The sequence below is a fragment of the Raphanus sativus genome, chromosome 7 (assembly GCF_000801105.2).
Source record: "Raphanus sativus cultivar WK10039 chromosome 7, ASM80110v3, whole genome shotgun sequence".
NCBI classification, from domain to species: domain Eukaryota; kingdom Viridiplantae; phylum Streptophyta; class Magnoliopsida; order Brassicales; family Brassicaceae; genus Raphanus; species Raphanus sativus.
The window spans coordinates 13578368-13600884 of NC_079517.1; the positions used below are offsets into that span (position 1 = coordinate 13578368).

The following is a 22517-nucleotide window of genomic DNA, read 5'->3' on the forward strand; positions in this document are numbered from 1 at the left end:
ACTTTGACTCCGTTGATTAAGTTAGTTTTGTATTTGACTAAAATTTTTAAAAGTTTACCAGGATGGAAAAAATGTGTAGATTTCTTATTCAGTCTACTGAACTCAGAAAAAAAAAGTAGATTGCATATGAAGTCTACTATTTTATTTTGGTCAAATGCAAAAGTAACCCATCGGATTATCGCGTATACTTCATATAACATCTACACAGTTGTAGACGTTTGTGTCAGTCTAATTTTAGAAAGTCAACTTGGTCAATTGCAAAAACTAACCTGTTCAGAAAAATAAAAAAAAATGTAGACGGTTCATGAAGTCTACTTTTCAACTGTAGACTGTTTCTGAAGTCTACTTTTCAAAGTCAAATTTGGAATGAGTTCTGGTCAATTGCAAAAACAAACCTTTTCAAAATGTAGACTGAAAACTAAGTCTACTTGTGTAATATCACAACGTTTTTTTTAAATACAGATAGTAACCCGTGAATTTTGCAATTGCAAAAACTAACTCAAACTGTAGACCTATATGATAGTCTATGTTTTTGTTGGCAGTAACGAAAGTCTACTCTTGAAAATCTATAAAAAGTGAATTTGTGTATTATTCATGATGTATTTTCAAGATTTTTTGTTTCAAATTGTGTATTAGTTAATACTAATTGTTCTTAACTATTTTTAAAAGATAAAATTTTATAATTAGGAAACTATCGAATTTTTGGTTTGAGTATGTAGTTAGATAACATGTGTAGACATCTCTGGAAGTCTACGTTTATAATTTTATCAAACATAAAATTATTGGTCGCTAATTTCGTAAATGTATTATTTTTGCAGGTAATTTTTAATTTGCCTGTTGTGTATGGAGAATGGATGGTGAAAGGCTCTTTGTGGGAGTTTGTGGTTGATAAATGGAAAAAAAGGAGAATGTTCTTTGTGCATGATGGTTGTACATATGGTGAACTTCTTGAAATGGCACAAGAAGATTATGATCTGGACAAGAAAACCGAGAAGGTGGAGCTGACATATTCCTTACCAGACGTACTTTTAGAGAAAATGGATCCGGATACTACTCCTATGCATGTCACGAGTGATAGACAAGTACGGAACTCTATCGAGTTATGTAAGACCCAAATTGTATGTCTTTGTGCATCAAGCCAGTGTCAACTAGAAGTTGGAGGTGACGACGAGCTATGACTTGTATTGTTGCTTTGGATGTTGTCTTATGTGTTGAACTTATGTTTGATTTGTGGGTCTTTAGTCAGTGTTGAACTTATGAGTTGTATTGTTGCTTTGGATGATGTCTTATGTGATGAATGTTGAGTTTGTAGGTCTTTTGACATGTTTATTGCATGGCTGATTTCGGCCGAGCAGACTTACGTTTTAATCTTCTTTTAACGTAGACTTCTTGGTTAGTCTACTGTATTTTTGTTGAATTTGTGATGAATATTTTGAAAATAAGAGTAATACTGATAATATCTGATACAAAAGAAGCTGCATGATAGTCTAGCAGCAGACTTAAGTATTAGTCTTCTTTTACAGAAGACTTTCACAGAAGTCTGCTGCATGCAAATTACATAGTTTGTTACAGCCACAAGTCTGGTACAAAAGCCTACTACATCAGTTTTAATTGTTTGGTTGATTAGAGTATCTTATGTAAAAAATTGACAGCTAACAAAAATTAATAATATCATACAAGTGAAACACAACTAAAAAATGAATACAATATTTATAAATTATGCATCAAACAATTATTTACAAATGAATATTTTGTTATGAAAAATTATTACATATCATTTTATTAAATATTTGTTTTTAGTGTGTTTGATTTTTCATAATCTTGATGCTTCAAATAAAATCTTGGAAAAAGTACCTGCAAAATAAGATAAAATTATGAGAAAACATAAGAATAAATATAAATCATAATTTAGTAGACTTTTTATTAAGTCTACTTAAAGTTTATGGTTTAGTAGACTTTAGTTGAAGTCTACACTAGCGGAAAATTTTTAGATCTATTAGTGTACATTTAGAAATTTAGAAATTCTTTTTTGTTCTTTAAGTATGAAAATATATACATTAAAATATGAAATGAGTTTAAATCTAAAAAACTTTAGAAAATATATTTTAAAAGAAAAGATAGTAATAAATTAAAGACATAGTTTTAATATGTAATTTTATTTAAATATAAGTATAAAAACATATTTAAAATCTATAGATGTAAATCTTACATTTTTGGGAGGAGGAGATAACAACCATGGAAAAAAATATCTGCAAAATTAGATAAAATTATTTAAAGAACATAGGAAAAATTATTCATATTTTTGTAGACTTTCAATGAAGTCTACTTAAAATCTTGTGGTTTAATATGAAATCTACTAGCCTTAGCTTATAAGCAAACTTCATTAGAAGTCTACACTATCTGATATTTTTCAGATCTGGAAAATATGTGTACATTTTTAAATGTAAATCTAGTTTTAAATCTGGAAATACTTCAAAATAGAATTTATAAGATAAAATAGTAGCAAATTAAATCCACAGAGATTGATCTATAATTTTATTTGAATATAACATATAAATACACATTTAAAATCTATAGATCTAAAACTTACATTTATAGAGGAGAATATGAAAATCATGAATGATAATACCTACAAAAAAGACAATATTGTGAGAAATAAATAACATAAAATTACACATTTAAAATCTATAGATCTAACACTTACATTTTTAGAGGAAAAGATGAAAACCATATATAATAATACCTACAAAAAAAGATAATATTGTGAGAAATAAATAACATAAAAGTACATATTTAAAATCTACAGATCTAAAACTTACATTTGTAAAGAGATGATGAAAACCATGAATCATAATACCTAATATAACAAGATAATATTATGAGAAAGATATGAGAGAAATGAGAGAATTTTAGAGAGAAGGGAGAGAGTTTTAGAGAGAAGTGAGATATGCAGCCATTTTGGAGAGAGGTTGTGTAAATTTCATTTATATAGGGAGACAAAAATGAAACTAGGTTAAATTTACGACACTGTAGACTTCTTTTGAAGTCTACTAAAATTAAAATTCTTAGAGTATATTTTATTGTAACTTAGTAGACCTTTTAGAAAGTTTACTATGATAATTTCATTATTTATTTTTTCTTTATTTTTGATAATTTTTATATATGATTTATTAATTTTTTTTCTTTATTTTTAATAGTTATAGTATATGATTTTACATTTTTATTCTTAAGGAACTCACTTAATTTTAAAATAATGATATTTTGTAAAAAAATTTAAAAATGCAAACTGTTCTAAGAAACCCTAAACCACAAAATTCAAACCCTAAATGTTAAGGCTTGGTTTAAATTGAATTAGGTTATAATTTACTTGGTTAAATCCGGTTAGGTTAAATTTGATGAGAATAGACCTTAAAAAACAGTTTACACTCACCAAAGTAGACTGATTTGTAAATCTACGAAACCCTAAACCACAAAACTCAAACCCTAAATGTTTATTTGATAATCAAAAGAGTCTCAATTTTATTGTATCAAATATCAAATTACAAAATATAAACTACTTAGTAATTATATATTAATTTAAACAAAAAAAAAATCAATCTAAATCTAACCCTGAAGATCTAACCATTAAAGATATAACATGTTATGTGACATTTTGTTACTAAATCATAAACATTGTCTCACATGGTTACCAAATCAACATATATTCTTTTTAGTTGTTCACTTATATACAAATTTAGTTTATAAACTTTATATTAGCCTTTAAATTGATGATTAATTAATAATTTCACAAAAAATAATTTTATATATTTTTAAACGTAATTAACTAGATCAAATTAAAATGTAGACTACAAATTAAGTCAACAGTGTAGACTGTGTACGACGTCTACAGATATGTAGACTACGTTTGTTATGTGTAGACTTACGAAGGACAGAACAGTAAAATAACTTTATGTTTTTTTGTTTGGTCACAAGGGCTAAATAGTAGTTTTAACACCCATTTAGGTTGGGTTTGCAATTGATTGAATATAGGGTTTACTTTTAGGGTTGCAATCAATATTTGAGTTGGTTTTAGCAATTTTCCCTATATAAAATCATGTAGCATAAGTTTTTATATTTTCATTCTATCGTTTATGAGTTGATTGTTTTTTAATACAAGTATAAAACTGATGCCTTCATATTTTATAACCAACCCGAACTACACCGAACCAAACTAAACCATAATAATGTAAACCGAACTCAATCTAAACCAAACCGAACTGAACCGAACCGAATTAAACCCAAACCGAACTCAAACCAAAGCTACTTTGGTTTTAATTGGTTTGAGTTTTATAAAACCCAAATTACCCAAACCAAACCGAACCCAAACCGAACCCGAAACTAAACCGAAATGCCCACCCCTATTAACAAGTGACTAAATCTAATACTCTTAGAGATTAGTGTAACTAATACTTTTTTAATTTGTTTAGTTGTTTCTCATTATTGGTGCAACTTATTTATTTTATATAAACAGAACTTATGTTTTTACAAATATTATTTTTATTATTACTAAATAGTTATAAATTATGTTTTCATATAAACTTTAATAAAATCATATATAAATATAAGTAAAAATTAATAAAATATAAGTAAAATATTATTTTTTAAAATGTGATATTTTGTATTAACAATTGATTTTAGTAAATTATGATTGATTATGGTGAAAATGTTGGTGATAATACACATATGTTACTATATAATTAATTTTATAATATCTTTAATAACTATTAATGCAGTTGAATTAGTTAACAAAATTAATGTGATATTTTATATATGTAAAAATATGTTGGTAAAAAATATCTCAAAGTATCTGAACATGTTAGATCGACACTAAACTTCTATGGATCATATTTTATCAATCGAGTGGATTAAAAAAAGTGATTTTTTCTCTATATACTTTTTGTATTGATCTTTATGAATTGTCTTAAGGTTTTGAGGGTTCCAATAAAGCAGAGGAAAAAAAGGAGAGAGCCTAGTAATAGCATGGTACCCAGTTGTTGGATTTCGATCTTTTTTGGGTTATGGTGTGGGACCTATCCACATCTCATTGTTTCCTCCTCTTCAAAACCAAACTCAGTAAATAAAACCCATGAACACAAAAACAATTATCTACAACTCTAGTGAGTACAATTTATCCTTTTAGTTGAAAATGGGGAAAATTCCATAAAAATAACCGAACTAAATTTTGTTAAGCTTTTTAATACACAAACTTTTTCACTACCCAGTTTAATACTCCAACTAATTATTTTGCTCATTTTAGTACCCAAACTTTTAACATTGTACCCACTTTAATACCCAAACTTTATTTATTTAAATAAAAATACTAATAAGTTTTGAACAAAACTTAATAAAATTTCAAAAATCTAAGAAAAATATATTAAAAATTCTAATTTTATTTTAAGATTTAGAAAAGAAGGTAGATAAACCATAGAAAATTTACTTTTTAAAAATTAAATGAATTTGAATGATAAAAATAATTTTTGTTTTTTATTTCAGAAAACAAACTAAATACAATATTTAAAACTTAGAAATTTTATTACAAAATTTAATATTTTACACTATTTAGTTATTTTCATTTCTCAAACACCAAAAAAATTTAGAATTTTCTGAGTTTATTTTGTAAATTTTAGAAATTTTTTAAAAGTTTATTTGAAACTTATTAGTATTTTTATTAAAATAAATAAAGTTCAGATATTAAAGTGGGTACATTTTTAAAAGTTTGGATATTAAAATGATTAAAATAATTAGTTGGGGTATTAAACTGGATAGTGAAAAAGTTTAGATATTTTAATAGAATTTTCCCTCGAAAAATTGCAATAAGCGTTAAACCACATCACATGTACTTTCTTGTTTTCTAATAAACACACATCACATGTCTCGAGTTATACGGTCGTTTCTACGAAAATGAAACATTTTTTAAAAAATGGTCGTTGTTAGAGAGAGAGTGTTTTGCTGATGACATACTATCATCTTAGAAAATGATTATAAAGAATCACATGCTTGCTTCAGCTGACATTTCTGCTTTGCTTACTACTGCATGGTGGGGACGGTTTACAGGATCAAAATGTTCTAAAATGGTGGAAACGTGATAAGATATATTTTCTTTAATTTTTCTTTTACTTTAAAAATTCAATTTTCAATGTTTAATTTGGAAATGATAAAGCACATATAATTTACACTTTAGTCTCATCATCGCGCTCAACGCCTTTCAAATCAAATATGCTACATTCCTTCTTGTAGTTGATATTACAGTTTACTACAGTACTCAATTAATTCACTGGAATATCAACACAACACAACAGTTACCAAAAATAACCGGTGGAAACCAGACGTTAGTTATCGGCGTTTGCGGTCAGCCGTGGGAGGTAACTTCTCTGATGGTCCGGTTGGAAGTTTACAACCAGTCTCCTTCTCCAACCGCCTCTTTAGCTCTCTCAGTATCCTAATCTGTTGCAGCTTCTCTGGCGACAGTTTGTCCCAATAGATTCCTTGTGGTTTGGGGATAGGAGTATTAGTGAAAATGACTCGAGTAGGAGTGCATATGATATCCACAGGAACGTCGTGAATCGCCAGTTTCTCAAGTGGTATATCGTCCACGAGCTGACAGTCATGTACTGCACAACAAATAAAGTATAATAAGCTTCCATGTGCCACCACCAAGATAAGAAACAAGAGAAAGTTTTTACAAAGTTAATTCAAAAATTATACATACTGGTTGTAACAACGGGCGTGGAATCATCAATAGCTCCCATGTAACGCAACATTCCATACTCGAGCTCCGCAAAACCCTGAAAACATATCATATGGTTGATTAAATTGAACATTCCTAGAATTTGAGAGTTGTAAGACAGTAAGAAGAGTCACCTCTCCCTTCCCTAACCGAGCACCGGTTTGAGGGTTAACAGCAACAGAGCCAAGGACAATGAGATGCACTTTGATTTTCTCATCTAAACCAATCGCTCTTCCATACTTGGCTACTCCTACAGAGGTGCAAGCTTCTCTGATCGTCTCAGGCTTCAAGAAATCAGATTCTAGTACAGAGAAGAACCCTGTTCTTAGCCTAGGTTGAGGAGTCAACAGCTTCTTCTCACCTACAAATTACAGCACACAATGTCTAAAAGGATTTAACTTTCATAAATTTCCGACAATGAAAAACTTAGTTACAGAACACAATCTCTAAAAGGAGTTCACTTTCCTAAATTTCCGACAATGAAATACTTAGATGCAGAACACAGTGTCTAATAGGAGTTAACTTTCATGAATCTCCGACAATGAAACATTTAAATACAGAACACAATCCCTAAAGGAGTTAACTTTCATGAATCTCCGATTAGATACAAGAACACAGAGTCTAAAAGGAGTTCACTTTCATAAATTTCCGACAGTGAAACACTTAGATACAGAACATAATGCCTAAAGGAGTTAGCTTTCATAAATCTCCGACAATGAAACACTTAGATACGGAACACAGCGTCTAAAAGGAGTTAACTTTCTGACAATGAAACACTATGATTGAACAAGAGATTAAGACTAACCAGAGAGTGTAAGAAACCTGATTTGCTTCTGCGGCGAATCAGGATTAACCTTGACGACATTAGCCATACGAAAGGCGTCAAGCTCAGCTAACTGCAACCAAAAGACCTTTGCAACTTTAACATCCTCCCAAAAAAAAAAAACCGAAGAAAAATGAAAAAAAGCGGTTAAAGAAGTCGCGCACTTTGGCGGCAGCAGCGGGGGCGCCGACAAAGTTAGGGATACGATGGTGAACGGGTCGAGGGTTCATAGCGTAGTTCCGAGCTTCCATCAGATCCCACATCTTCTTTCGGATGATCCATTTCCACGCTTTCGGGTCCTCCTCGTCGTCGTCGTTGTCTTGATCGGACTCGATCTCCTTCCTCGCTGTCTCGGCCATGACTTCCATCGCGGCAGCGTCGAGGCTCAGACGCTCTGACTCGTAAGCTGCGGCGTCGAAAGCGTCGCCGTCGCCGGTTTTGGAGAAGTTCTTCGTCTTCTTCATCAGTGGTGCGGTTTGGGCGGGGAGAGGAATGGGTTTGTGGGGATTGAAGAGTTGGAAACGAGGGCTCGCTCCGATTCCGGATGATAATCGTATCATCATTTTTCGAAAAGGTGTTAGATTTGTCAGTGTTCTTGCTTGTTAACGATAAGAAAGAAACGGCTTAAGATTGTTTGCATCATCAGTTCCCCCTGGAAAATTACTCCGTAAACCTTCTCCCTCGTCTAGAGGTTTGGCTATTCAATATGCCTACCTTATAATGTTTAAAATTGGCATAGAGTGTTAATTTTGCTTCAAAAATTTAATGAAAAACACTCAACTTGTTATTATTTCCAAATTTAATCCATGGGTATATTTTGGTTTTAAATTTGATTTTTATATTTAAGTTTTTTTAAAATCATATTTGTGTTTAATATTAATTTAGTTTGATAGAATAATCTTTGAAAATAAATGAAATACATAGTTGAACATAACATTTATCAATATATCAATGAATTTAGTTTTAATAGAAAAAATAGGTTCTGTTCTTCTTTTTGCTGCTCCAGAAAAAGGTTTTGTTCTTCTAGTTTTGTAAACTTTTCTTTTTGCAATGAAGACAGAAGACTGTCTTTTAAAAGGGGATGTGCAAATTAATTACGGTTGAAAATTTATGAACTTCAAGAATATTTGTGAACATTTGAATTCCTTGAAATAATGTGAAGAAGCAAAGCCTTTCTTTGAAAATTAATGGAGAAATTATCTCAACTTTGACCGTATCCAGTTAAACTAATCATGTTTTATAGTTTTTGGGAAATATGTATTGACTTTGATTTTGGTTTTCGATGTAGTTTAATTAATTACGGCTGTTACATTATAAATTTCAAAAAATACTTATTGTGAATATTTGAAATGATTGAATGACTATTGGTTTATAGTTACGGAAAAGTGTTTAATTAATTATATGATGAGTAGTATTTTACAACTACTAATTTAAAATTTCTGTAAAAGAATCAAGATATTAAAGTTAACTTCGGCGAGTCCTTTCGTCATCTCATCCATGAAGGTATCTCAATCTTAGTATTAAAATGACAGCAAAACGAGTGTGTATGCTCACTAACGTTACCAAATTTATATTTTCGAAAACGTCAGAAGATGGATTTTCAAGGAATGAAGAGGAAGAAACTACAAGCGCTATGCAAGAAGCATGGCATCCCGGCAAACCTAAAGAACATCGAGATGGCTAACAGACTCGCTACTCTGTCCCAGGATCAGACAAGTCCGGTAAGGTTTAAATCAATGAGTGATATACTGAGTAGATGTTCAGTTATTGAATCTCAACGAGACGGAGCCTCTGTTGATGATGAATCCCTGGTCCGTATGAAGACAGATGAAACTCTTGTCACATCTGAATACAACACTGTACAAGAAGAAGATGGAGAAGAAAGGGAGATTGGTAAGGAGGGTTGTATGAGTGTTGTTCATTGTGTGAGCAATCCTGAGTCCGAGTTAAGCATGCCTACGGAGACGGAATTACTATCAGAAAACCGACATGGAGATGGAGACTTGTCTGAACGAGTTTTATTGCTGCTGGGTGATTATGGGCTAGATGAGGAGGGAAAGCAAGAGGAACATACAGCCACAGAATCTCCTGATGAATCTGATGGTCTCAATACCAGCCAAAATGAAGCAGTAAGGACTGGAGAAGAAGTGGCTGTAGAGTTTCCGGAAGAAGCGTCCAAAAGTGAAGAAAACAAGGCTTTGGAGTTGCGAGTTGACTGTGACCATTTCATTAGTGCCAATAAAAATGGTAAGTGTCGTCATGATATGTCTAATGTTGTCACTTCTTCTGAGCCACACACTGCTGGAAAGCAAGGACTAGATGAATTGGAGTTCAAGGACGAGTCAGCCTTCTTCACTAGGTTTGAGACTTGTTTACTTCTAGGAGAGTCTACACAGGACAGATTTGGTAATAGTAAGTCTTTCGCAAGCCATCATGATTCTTCTCCTAAACTTATTAATGACAATCTACTACCTCTGGATTTAGGAGAAAACACCTTTTCTGATTCAAGTGGTAGTATTGCATCCAAAGTTGACTCAGTAACTGACATTGAGGGGGCAGATACAATCATGGAGTGCAACCCTGAACCTGAGCTATTTGTGGAAACAACTCCATCTCCTTCGTTGGTACATTTAGCGGTTAGCTTGCCTACTGGCCCTATCCTTGTTAAGGAGACTGTTTCAACACTTATTGCCGAGGATGATTTGTTTTTCTAGACTTCTAACTTTAATAAGCTTTTTCAAACTTATGTTATCGCTTGTGTGTCTTCAAACAGTTAAAATACCCTTTTGGCTTTTAATTTCTTGTGCGTCAAAATTTACTATTAGACATACTTTTATGTTCACACATGGATACTTGGATCTGTAGAAACAAAATTAATTCATTATCTAAACATGACCTAAATTTATTACTAAACATATATCTTAAGGTTTACCTTGCCAACTAGGACAAGACCTGCGACTTACACAGTATGAATTTATATGGAAATTATTTTAAAAATATTGTACGCAAAAAAAAATATTTTTGATTGAATTAATATTTTTGGCCCTTAAAACATTTTTTAAAACATTTTTATTAATTACATAATTTGTCAACTGATAAGCTGATCCCATTTTAAAAATATTTTAGGTCAAAAAATCACTTATCGCATAAGAACCTAACGTTTAGGTCGGAGAATCTCAGACCTACTATTTGGTTACAATGAAACTATGCCAGCTCGGTTTTATATCATGATTTAGCAATTTTAAAGTCAATTATGGTTATAAGAAGTTTACGTTGACGTGTAAATTCTATTTATCTTCAATATTTTTCTCCTTTTTGTATTGATTTTTCATTTTGATTATTACTCGATATAAATATTGATTTTGAATTTTATTCTTTTATTTTGGCCTGAGATTTTTAAATGTTTAAGATTTAGAATATTAAAGAGATACATATATAGGTTAAGATATGCATCTTGTTCAGAATATATATTTTATATTTATTACTTATTTTATGTTTTTCCGTATATTATGAAATAATAAAATATTTGTTATATATTAAATAGCTAAGAAATCAGTTACTATTATATAATAAATTGGTGTGCGCATATAAATCAAACAATCAATCTTGTTTGTTTGCAATCATTTTAGGATAAATATATCAAAACAATCAATCTTATCTATGTATATGATGTATAATTAAATTTAAATGATAGTAGCATAGATATATAATATATTTTAATATGGATATTTATTAAATAAGGTTTCTACTCATATTATTTTATGATTATTTGCATATTTGTGTAACAAATTTTACACCAACGAATTGTTTTTTAATGTGAAATGTTTAGTGATTTCAATAATTTATAATAATTTAAAATACAATGAAGATTTAAAATTAAAATATTAACTTTTCAATATATGTTCAATGCAAATATCAAAATATAAGTATGTATTTTCATATGATGTATAGTTTAATTTAAACGATATATATATTAACATAAACACCTATTAAAATAATTTTTTATTCATCTATCTTATTAAAGTTGAAGTACCCATTGAAAGTGTTTGGAAACAAGGATAAAAAAATTAATGAGACATGTGTTTGGAAACAAGGATATGGGAATTAATGAAATATGTTTGGAAACATGGATAGTAGAGATATATATTTTCTTTTATTTACACATTTAGCCATTGTATTTCCAATAAATTAATAACAAATGAGAATTGTTTAGCAACATAAATAACATATTTAATAATTCTTTTTAGTTAAACATTTAGCCACTGTTTTACAATAAATTAAACAACATTCTTGCTATATTTCCTTTTATTTACAATTATGTCACTATATTTACAATTCTTTTATTTACAATTCATTATGGTGAAAATAAAAAGACAAACTGAAATATAAATAGTCTATTATATAAAACAATTTTTAAAAACAATATTATTACCTTATTTAGCTTAGTCAAATATAAAAATTTCAAGAGTTCAATTTTCAAAAAAATTATATCATATTAATAATAATTCATAAAAAGTAATTGCTTATGTTATTAAAAAAATTGGAAATTCATTATATCAGTTTAAAAATATACAAAATGGACTAATTTAATTACCTAAAAACATTGTTTTCTAAAATAATCATAAAATAAAATTTAATGGTATATATACATATTTAAAATCAAAATAATAATTTAAAAGTGATTTATATCAAAAATTAATCTAAAATATGCATATATTCAAAAATTTATCTTTACTAAATATTTTCCAATAACCATTATTAAAAAATATTTACAATATATATAAGAAAAATACAACAAAAAGATTAATTTCATATACCAACTTAAATTATGGTTTTATATTTCATATTAAAATTTAAGAATATAATATATGTGATTATTTATAAGATGGTACATATAAAATACTATTAATTCTATGACTATTTATATGATGGACCAATACAATTAATTACATGATGACATATATATATATATATATATATATATAATACTAGGGCTGGGTGTTCAGGTATCCATTCCGGTTAGTTTCAGTTCTGTTTGGGTTTCGGGTTTCCGGGATCAAAAATTTCAGTCTCATTCATATATTTCTAAATTTCAAATCGAATTATGACTAGGTTGGATGTTCAGGTATCCATTCGGGTTCGTTTCGGATCTGTTTGGGTTTTGGATTTCAATGGTCAAAAACTTCAGCTCCATACAAATATTTCTAAATTCCAGTTCAAATTATATTCGGATCTTTGCGGGTTTAGTTCGGGTTCGGATAATCCATTTAACTTATTTTTTAAAATTCATTATATATTTAAAATTTCTTAAAATCTATAAGTAAATAATATATTGTATATAAATCTGAATAACATATGTGAGAATACCTAAACTTAACATATAAATTGGTTTGGTTTAAATTTTGGATCAAAAATCAATAATTATTTTAAATATTTTTGGTGTTTTGAGTGTACTTCCACTATGTTAGATATTTGTATTTGACTATTTATATATAAATAAATATATATATATATATATATATATATATATATATATTTCAAGTATTTAAACCAACCTAAAAGTATCATATATATTCTGAATTTTTCATATACATTAAAAATAAAAAATAATTAATATATATAAGTATATAAATCTTTTTCAGATACATTTTGATATCCAATTCGAATTGGTTATGGTTTCGGTTGTCTAAATATCAAAATTTGGAATAATTTGGATATTTAATCAACTTTGATTCAGGTTTGGTATTACTCTTTTGGATCGTGATCGGTTCGGTTCTTCAGATTTTAATTTTTTATCCAGCTTTGATATTGACAAAAAAATAGTAATATATTTTTAAAATATATACCCGCACGGGCGTGCGGGTCAAAATCTAGTATGGTTTTATAATCATTGTATCTTATTACAGAAAGAAAATTTAAACCTTGATCAGAAAAGTTTATGTGAGACGTTTAATAGTTAGTAATTTATACTCTTTTTGAAAAATTCAAAATACAAACATATACAAAAATCTAAACTTTTATTATATGATTATGTAATTGTGTAATTTATTTTAATAAAAAAAAATTTAAATGATAGAAAGTATACAAATTGTTAGAAAATCTTTATTATTTAAAATTATTAATTTTCATATATGTATTTTAATAACATTAGGTAATTCTGTAGGTTTTATTTAAGGAAAAAACAGAAAATAAATTTCAATTTGATAAATGAATGGTCTATAGTGGACATACTATATAATATAACATTTCCTATCAATTTGATTTTGGACTAAGAATATTTTCAATTGATTCTCAAGCCGCCACGTAAGAAAAATTAGCATTCCAACTACGTGATAACTCAGCATTATATTTTTTTATTAGTACAAACTACAGGTTATAACTTTTAAAATATTTCTCTTTAATATATATGGGATTATGTGGTTGTCGACGAATTGAATTGAATCGAATGTAACGAGTTCTTAAAGTGAGATTAATAATTACTAGGTGGTTGTCCGCGAATTCGCGAATATAAATATTGTATGAAAATATATATTATGTATAGAATATCGTAAATGTTCCATAAATTTAATGTAAAGTAACTGATGAACATTTAGTAATAAAAATGCTTATGGAATAATATATATAATTATCAAATTTCACTTCTTCAACACATATTATGTATCTTCTTCGACTTCTTCTTGTTTTTCTCGTTATTATTTTATTTTTTATCAAATGTTTGCTACTTTTTTCTAATATTTTATATATTTTTGCCAAATATTTATTTCTCTATAAATAATAATACAAACTATACGATCAATGAACCAAAAATAAAATTTTATAATTATTTTCACTCATAACATTACTTTATTTACTATATTATTTGATTTAAACATTGTTCGTCACAGAAACATTGTGAGCCTTCATGGGTACTGCATCCAAGGAGACGAGAGACTGCTAGTCTATGAGTTGATGGCACAAGGTTCGTTGAGTAAGCATCTCGAGAAGGGCGATGAAGCGCTAACATTAGATTGGAGTCGTCGACTGATTGTTGCATTGGACATGGCTAGGGGGTTAGAGTATATCCATACTCTAGCCAGTGAAAGTCAAATCTACATCCACCGAGACGTGAAATCGGCAAACATTCTTTTGGGAAAAGATCTACGAGCAAAGATTGCGGACTTTGGGTATGTCAGGGCTACAACAGAAGACAGAGAACCAATAAATACCAAATGTGTTGGAACTCTAGGTTACATGGCACCAGAATACTTCGGTATGTCTTTCTCATTTCCTATGTAAATATCTATATATGATTCAGCAATATATATTTGTTTTTTATTTGTTACTAACAGGTAAAATGTTTGTAACTGCAGAAGGGAGCATGCTTTCGAGGAAGGCAGATGTCTACAGCTTTGTAATAAGTAAAATGTTTTATAATTTTAATTTTTTTTCTCTTTAGTTATATATGGGATTAGGTGGTTGTCCACGAATTGAATTGAATTGAATGAAACGGGTTCTTAAAGTGAGATTAATAATTACTAGGTGGTTGTCCGTGAATTTGTGAATATAAATATTGTATGAAAATATATATTATGTATAGAATGTCGTAAATGTTCCATAAATTTAATGTAAAAGTAACCGATGAACATTTAGTAATAAAATGCTTATGGAATTATATATAATTATCAAAAATTTACTTCTCCAAGACATATTATGTATCTTCTTCGACTTCTTCTTATTATTTCTCGTTATTATTTTGTTTTTTATCAAATTTTTGCTAATGTTTTCCTAATATTTTATATATTTTTGCCAAATATTTACTTATCTCTAAATAGTAATACAAACTATACGATCAATGAACCAAAAATCCCTCTTATAATTATTTCAGTCATAACATTACCTTATTCACTATATTCTTCACAACCACACGGACTCGGTTCTTCCCAACGAGGAGTATTGATCAGACAGAACACAATTCCAGATGGTCCGAAAAATATTTAGTTGGGTTATTACATGGGCAAGATAATATTAATTAGCACAAGGAGAAAAATAACCGGCTTGGTGATCGGGTTTACGAGTATGGATTGTTTTAGATTGGTTTTATCCAGTTTAAGATTCTCAATTCAGATTGAAACAATTTGTAATCCAGGTTGATTTCAATCCGGTATAATTAGATCTGGTTTCATTTCATCCGACTTAAGACAGCTTCTTTGTTAGGTGGTCTCAAATAGGACTGGACATAGTATCCGCACCGAAAACCAATCCGTAACTGATCCGAAATATAGGGTATCAAACCCGATCGTATCATTACCTAAATATCTAAAAGTTTTTTCCAAAACAAAATAAAAACGAAACCGAACCTGCTCCACACCAAGAACCACATATATATATATATATATATATATATATATATATATAAATTTGCAATTATACTTATACTAATAGTAATACCTGAAATTTAAATTATATAAAATATTTTAGTTAATGTGCTTATTTACGGATAAAAAGGATGTTTTAAATACAAAATACTCGCATAACATTGTATCTATGATTACTTTTGGACAAAAAAATAACCAATTTGAACCATATATTGAATATTTTTGGTTTTTAGTTATTTTAGATAAGATTGAATAGTTTAGATATAAAATACATAAATAACAAATTAACTACTTTGGTTAGTTCAATTAAGATCCGAATCACCCCAATTCGGGAAGACTCTATTCGAATCCGATTCGTTTTTTGTAATATTCGAATGAGATTATTTTTTCAAAACCTAAAAACACTCACCTAACACTCATTTGAGATTAGAAAAAAAGAGAGACAAGAAGCAAGAGCAAAGAGGAGACTGAAGGTTGAAGAGAAGAACAAATGAGACTTGGTCAAAAGCCTAAGGTTGTTTCTTCTTGATTGGGTAGTGGGTTTCATCTCCTGTACGCACATGTTCAGTAAGCTCAAGTTTTAGCTTATTGTTGTGTTGTCTACAGGTGAACAGAGAAACACAGAGGTTGTTGTGTAAAGAAGCTCTGATACCACTTGTTGAGAATTTTTTAACCAATTAACCGGTTTATCTCACTTGACTAATTAACATTAGCACACTTCTTGTTATTGTTTGAGTTAGTTAAAGAAAGAAACCAATACGATGATAGTTCTCACCTAATTTTCTGGTTACTTTTTTTTAGATAAAATCAAACAATTTTTTCTTTTTGAGATTTTGAAAAAGTTTTTGAAAATGATGAGAACTTGTAAGAAAATAATATTTGCGATTGATTCTGATTTGATAACATTTAAAACCTCTTAGAAAGGAAACTATACAATTATAAATAATAAATAAAATATTTACAAATTTTAAATTTTATGAATTATTTCTCCGAAGTTTTAGAATTCTTATAAATAGTTTCATAAATCTTTATAAATAGTTTCATAAATCCTAATAAATGGTTTTATAACTCAAGAAAATAATTTGCTATCAATGATCAATAATTTAAAATCTTAACTTAAAATAATTCTATAAAGATTTTATAAATAGTTTTTAAACTCCTATAAATAATTTTATAAATATTTTTAAAACTTCTGTGATGATTTAAAACCTATTGACCATCATAAACATTTTGTAAACTCTTATAAATAACGAGAAATTATTTTTATAAATGGTTTTATAAATTTTGTATAGATCTTTATATATTGATTTGTAAGCTCTTATTAGTGATATAATAATCATTATTGATGATTTAAAACCTTAAAATGATTACCAAATATTTATATAACTATGTACTATTATATTTATGGTATAAATCATTACTAATGAATCAATATAAATGACTTTAAGTTTTTTAATATATATATATATATATATATATATATTAATCATCACAGATGATCTTCTTGCTGCTTCTGAGAGCCAGTCTCTTATGGGAGACTTTTATCCATTCACTGCTAAAAAGCAAGAACGAGAGGAAGTGAAGTTCAAGGACGAGTCTGCCTTCTTCACTAGGTTTGGGACTTGTTTACTTCTGGGGGAGTCTGCACATGGTAACAATATGTATGGCTCAAGCCTCCATGATTCTTCTGCCAAAGTTATTTTGAAAGATGACAGTATGTTTCGTGGAAGTCACATACCAGCTGTGGATTTAGGAGACAACATGAGTTTAATGTTGGGGAAGAAACAGCAGGTGCAGACTTTATATCAAAAGGTTCTAAAACAGAGTATGTTGCTCTTGACAATGATGGGGCAGACACAACCATGGATGCAGAAAAAAACTTTTTCCTTCAGTTCCTATGTTCTTTCTGAAACCTGTTCCTTGGTGCCTGGTGAGCAATTTTTCTTTAAAATTTTCATCAGAAGATGTGGCGTAATCGTTAAGTTTATTTTTTTGTCTGAAGATTATGATCACATCTCTTTCAATTCATCCCTGAATGCAGAAGAATCTAGCCCTTTCAAGGGCATTCATGATCAGATAAACGGTGCATTGGAGGAATTAGCAATAGAATAGGTGATTAGGACACTAACACATTATTTTTTACCAGCCGACACTTTGTTCTTAGATGCTTACACATCATTTGTATATAGTATTGAAGCAGGACATCATACAAACAAAGGAAACAACTCAAAGAGATGACATGTTGGACTCTTCAGGTGGCTCTTCTGTTCCTGGAAAGATATGATTCTTAGGTGGAACGGAGGATGAGCACTTAATTGTCTCAATTTTTTTCTCTTTGCTTTGTTTTCTAGACTTCTAAGTTTAATAAGCTTTTCAGACTTATGTTTTTTTAACAGCTTTTCAGACTTATGTTATTTGCCTGTGTGTTTTCAAATAGTTAAAAGAGCCTTTTGGCTTTTGGTTTCTTTTTGCGGCAAAAAATTAACATTAGACATACATGCTATGTACACATGCATACTTGGATATGTAGAAACTTACTTAATTCATTATCTAAACCATAATCTTAATTTATTTCTTAGCAAAGATTTTGCTGGTTACCAATTAAAATAAATGCTCAATTGATTAGATAAAACGAGTTCCTAAAGTGCGGTTAATGCTTCTTCTATATCAAAAAAATTGAGTTTTAAATCCTAGAAAATGGAAATTATTTTCAATTATAGAGTACTAGAAAAATTTATACTACTATGATGTAAGTAGAGCTGTCATACATAATTTTTAATAAAATTGTTTGGTACAGTACAAATATAGTGTCAGGCATAATTTCAAGGGGCGAGTCAAATCGTTGAGTGTAAAATTGTTATGTAATAAGTACTAGAGCTTGATCCGCTCGTCCGAGCGGGTATTTTTTTATGTGAATTTTTGTTCTGTATAAATGGTATACATATATTTATAATTTAAAACGTAATGTTGATGGTTGACCCGTGAAAACGCACGAAACTTTAAACATTCTTCTGTTTTGTTAGAGTGCGATAACAGTGTCCAGTGATTGCTATTTTAATTTGTATTTACATTTGTTGTTTATGAATTTGTGTATTGTGAAGTTGCAGTGGTCGAGATATATAAAATTAAAGGTGTATTGAGATGATGGCATCTAGTTTTTGAAAACAACTTGCAGTATGTTTTATCTGTCGACATAAAATTTTAATATTACTATAAGTTAGTAAAGTAATTAAACTAAATTGATGGTGTATTAGATTTAGGATATTATTTTCAGATTAGGAAAAACAATAATTGCTTAAACTAAGGTGTAGTTAATACTTCAGTGGCAGAGATCCGTAAATAAGTTGTAAATCTTAGGATTAGTTCCAAATTGTACTTCTATGTTAATAGTATAGATTTACATTTGTTGTTTATGAATTTGTGTATTGTGAAGTTGCAGTGGTCGAGATATATAAAATTAAAGGTGTATTGAGATGATGGCATCTAGTTTTTGAAAACAACTTGCAGTATGTTTTATCTGTCGACATAAAATTTTAATATTACTATAAGTTAGTAAAGTAATTAAACTAAATTGATGGTGTATTAGATTTAGGATATTATTTTCAGATTAGGAAAAACAATAATTGCTTAAATTAAGGTGTAGTTAATACTTCAGTGGCAGAGATCCGTAAATAAGTTGTAAATCTTAGGATTAGTTCCAAATTGTACTTCTATTTTAATAGTATAGATAGATTCTAATCTACACCAGATTAATAAATTAGTGTTAAAAAGTGTCTATAATGTTTAAATTCACCAAATGCAATCTCTATAATATTATTTGAGAAGTCAGTTTCCTACGTGTCGCGCTCACATTAACTCTCACGATGGTTGATTACAATGATACTCTTAATGAATCGAAAATATATTTATAATTATTATGTTAAAACAGATTTTCCTTTTTAATAATTTCTATTAGTGAGAAGTTTCCTTTTTCAGATAACATATATAATTAAAAACATTTATAATTTAAAAATGAATATGAAATAATAAAATATATTTATAAATGAAATGATTTCATAAAAAGGAAACTTAACAAAAATAATTTTTATATTGAGAAAAATAAATATTTCCCTTAAACATATTATTAAGAAATATAACTATATTTTTCAACGTTTTTATATCTATATATTTTCTCAGATAATTGCAGATAAAAATGTGATTAGATAAACCAAGATATCTTTAGCTGAATAATAATATTTTATAATTAGTATTAATTAAATTTTTATTCATTATTATAATATTTATTAACTAATAACATTTTATAATTACAACAAAACCAAAAATGTCTATAAAACATTTTACTTATATAAAATAATTTCTCAAGAAAAAAATTAAGAACCTGGTATTTATTTTAATGTTAAATGATATTTTTATGAAAATTAATTTTACCAGAAGAATATTTTGAAAAAAAAATAATTAAAAATGGTTTTAAATAACATAAATTTAGATAGTTTTAATGAAATGAACATATTATATTTTGCCAGAATTAAAAATATATTTTTGATTAATATTTAGTTTTCTTCTTTTTTCCTTTATATTTGTACAATCCAACATATCTATGATAAAAGCTGATAAGCAAATCTGAGTTATTATATTTAAGATTATTTAAAATAAATTTCAGTTTACTTTTATAAATTTAAGATATAACATTACTTAGAGCTTACAAAATATTTTAATTATTATAAATATCTATATGTGTTCATGAGCTTACAAAATTTTATCAATTATTCTCCTTTATAGCATTCTACATATCATTGTTTTATTTTAAAAAATATTTTTAGAAAATCAACGTATATCAAATTATATAAATATTATGAAAATATATTTACACATTTAAGATGAAAAACTGAATTAATGCGAAAAACAAAATGATTTGGTTAAATAAAGAAACAAATTATTTTATAGTAATGTTTATTTATTTTTATACATATAAATTACGGGTTGCTTCAAACCATACTAATAAATAAAACTAAAATTTTAACTAATTGTTAGAGATTATTTCTTTTGTAAAACATATATGCATGAGATTTTAAAATATTATCGTGATATTTATTTATGTATTCTAAATCGATCAACAATGAAGTTTAGTTTTCTATTTGATTTTCAAAACAATATATATATAATGCTATTTATAATATTAATAAAATTTATTTAAATGAAAATCACAAATTATTCAAAATTTAATATATTTAGAATAAAAGATATATTATAATTGATTTCAAATAATTTGATGTTGTCTAATATACCCAAATAAAAATCAGACCAATCAGATACTACACATCCAAAACCACATGTCTAACTAAAATAATATAATATTATTTATATAAATGATAAAATAATGAAATTAAACTATTAATAAATATTACAATATATTTACTTTATATATATTTATATCCGTGCATGAGCACGGGAGAATCACCTAGTCATTCTGTAATGTACTAAACCAGATTGAATGGTCTTGATCCGGCCCATTAGACCATAAACCAACTCATTAAGCATCTAGTGAGCTTGTTAAACGGTGGTAAATGTTCTACACATTTGTAACGCAAATTGAATTACATTAATTACACCCATTACGCCACTAAGCACTAATTATCTCATAGAGGTGTCCAGTGACTTCCCTCGTTAATTACTTTGGCCCTTTCACTCTACCATTTACTTGTAACAGTCAAGGCTCGAGTGTTTCTATATAAACTCTCTAAGGTTCACTCTCACTTCTCATCACAAACACAAGCAAATCAAACCACATTCACTCTTTAATCTTTCTCCTCTCTAACCTATCAATGGCTACCAAACCAACTTTTATGGTTAGCTTCACTGTGGTGCTCATGATAATGGTGGTTTCTTCCACAGTGACTGCACGACCTCTTATGAAACCAACCGTGGGTGCACCTTCTCCTTCCACAAGCCTTGTCTACCGTCTTAGGCTTGATGAAGAAACAGGTTACTGCTGGGACTCATTGATGCAGCTCCAACACTGTTCAGGAGAGCTGATCTTGTTCTTCCTCAACGGTGAGACTTACATTGGTCCTGGGTGTTGCAGTGCTATAAGAACCGTGGGACGCAAGTGTTGGCCTACTATGATTGGTGTTCTTGGTTTCACTGCTCAAGAAGGTGACATGCTCCAAGGTTACTGTGATGATGAACATGACGAACATGCTCTTGCCTTCTCGCCACTTCCTCCTTCCGTGGGATTCAAGCATGCTACGGTTGCTAGATCTTCTAACCCTTGAACGCTAGATTTACAGTCTACGTTTTCTTTCTTTATAAGAGAAATGATTATCTAATGTAACTGGAGAAGGCTATTGATGAAATAGCTTCTCTGTTTTTACTCGTTAATAAAAAGGAGATTACTCACAACGAAGTTTTGCAAATCTTGTTTTCTTCTCAAATCTATACATACAATTCTCCATGCTTAGATCAATGAATAATCAAAAAAAATGTTACTAGCCGTAAGACCTGGTGAGGCCAGGGACAGTAAAAATACATAAGTAAAAGAGTTCATGGTCAATAACTATTGCTTCGCTTCCAAGAA

The 22517-nt window shown here is 28.7% G+C and overlaps 3 protein-coding genes across 3 annotated transcripts; 2 read left to right on the forward strand and 1 right to left on the reverse strand.

Annotated features, from left to right (window-relative positions):
• Positions 1 to 6205: 6205 nt before the first annotated feature.
• Positions 6206 to 8272, reverse strand: LOC108815852 (5-formyltetrahydrofolate cyclo-ligase-like protein COG0212). Its single transcript, XM_018588369.2, has 5 exons — positions 7754 to 8272; positions 7572 to 7662; positions 6901 to 7127; positions 6749 to 6824; positions 6206 to 6650 (listed from the first exon to the last, which is right to left on the reverse strand). Exons 1-5 carry the CDS (start codon positions 8150 to 8152, stop codon positions 6373 to 6375), a joined length of 1071 nt encoding a protein of 356 aa, XP_018443871.1. The 5' UTR covers positions 8153 to 8272; the 3' UTR covers positions 6206 to 6372.
• Positions 8273 to 14537: 6265 nt separating this feature from the next.
• On the forward strand, positions 14538 to 16581 carry LOC108815449 (receptor-like kinase TMK2). The gene is made up of 3 exons (XM_056991365.1): positions 14538 to 14838; positions 14918 to 14986; positions 16550 to 16581. Exons 1-3 carry the CDS (start codon positions 14538 to 14540, stop codon positions 16579 to 16581), a joined length of 402 nt encoding a protein of 133 aa, XP_056847345.1.
• Positions 16582 to 21562: 4981 nt separating this feature from the next.
• On the forward strand, positions 21563 to 22450 carry LOC108816891 (egg cell-secreted protein 1.1). The gene has a single exon (XM_018589451.2). It carries the CDS (start codon positions 21766 to 21768, stop codon positions 22213 to 22215), a length of 450 nt encoding a protein of 149 aa, XP_018444953.1. The 5' UTR covers positions 21563 to 21765; the 3' UTR covers positions 22216 to 22450.
• The last annotated feature ends 67 nt before the right edge of the window (positions 22451 to 22517 follow it).

Excerpts from the sequence above, each read along its gene's own strand:
- LOC108815449 (XM_056991365.1), top strand. The coding sequence starts at position 14,538 with ATGGCACAAGGTTCGTTGAGTAAGCATCTCGAGAAGGGCGATGAAGCG. Across the intron at positions 14,839-14,917 it reads CATGGCACCAGAATACTTCG|GTAAAATGTTTGTAACTGCA; the intron begins GTATGTCTTTCT and ends TGTTACTAACAG. Across the intron at positions 14,987-16,549 it reads TGTCTACAGCTTTGTAATAA|GTGAACAGAGAAACACAGAG; the intron begins GTAAAATGTTTT and ends TGTTGTCTACAG.
- LOC108815852 (XM_018588369.2), bottom strand. The coding sequence starts at position 8,152 with ATGATGATACGATTATCATCCGGAATCGGAGCGAGCCCTCGTTTCCAA. Across the intron at positions 7,663-7,753 it reads CCCCCGCTGCTGCCGCCAAA|TTAGCTGAGCTTGACGCCTT; the intron begins GTGCGCGACTTC and ends TTTTGGTTGCAG. Across the intron at positions 6,651-6,748 it reads CACGCCCGTTGTTACAACCA|TACATGACTGTCAGCTCGTG; the intron begins GTATGTATAATT and ends TTTGTTGTGCAG.
- LOC108816891 (XM_018589451.2), top strand. The coding sequence starts at position 21,766 with ATGGCTACCAAACCAACTTTTATGGTTAGCTTCACTGTGGTGCTCATG.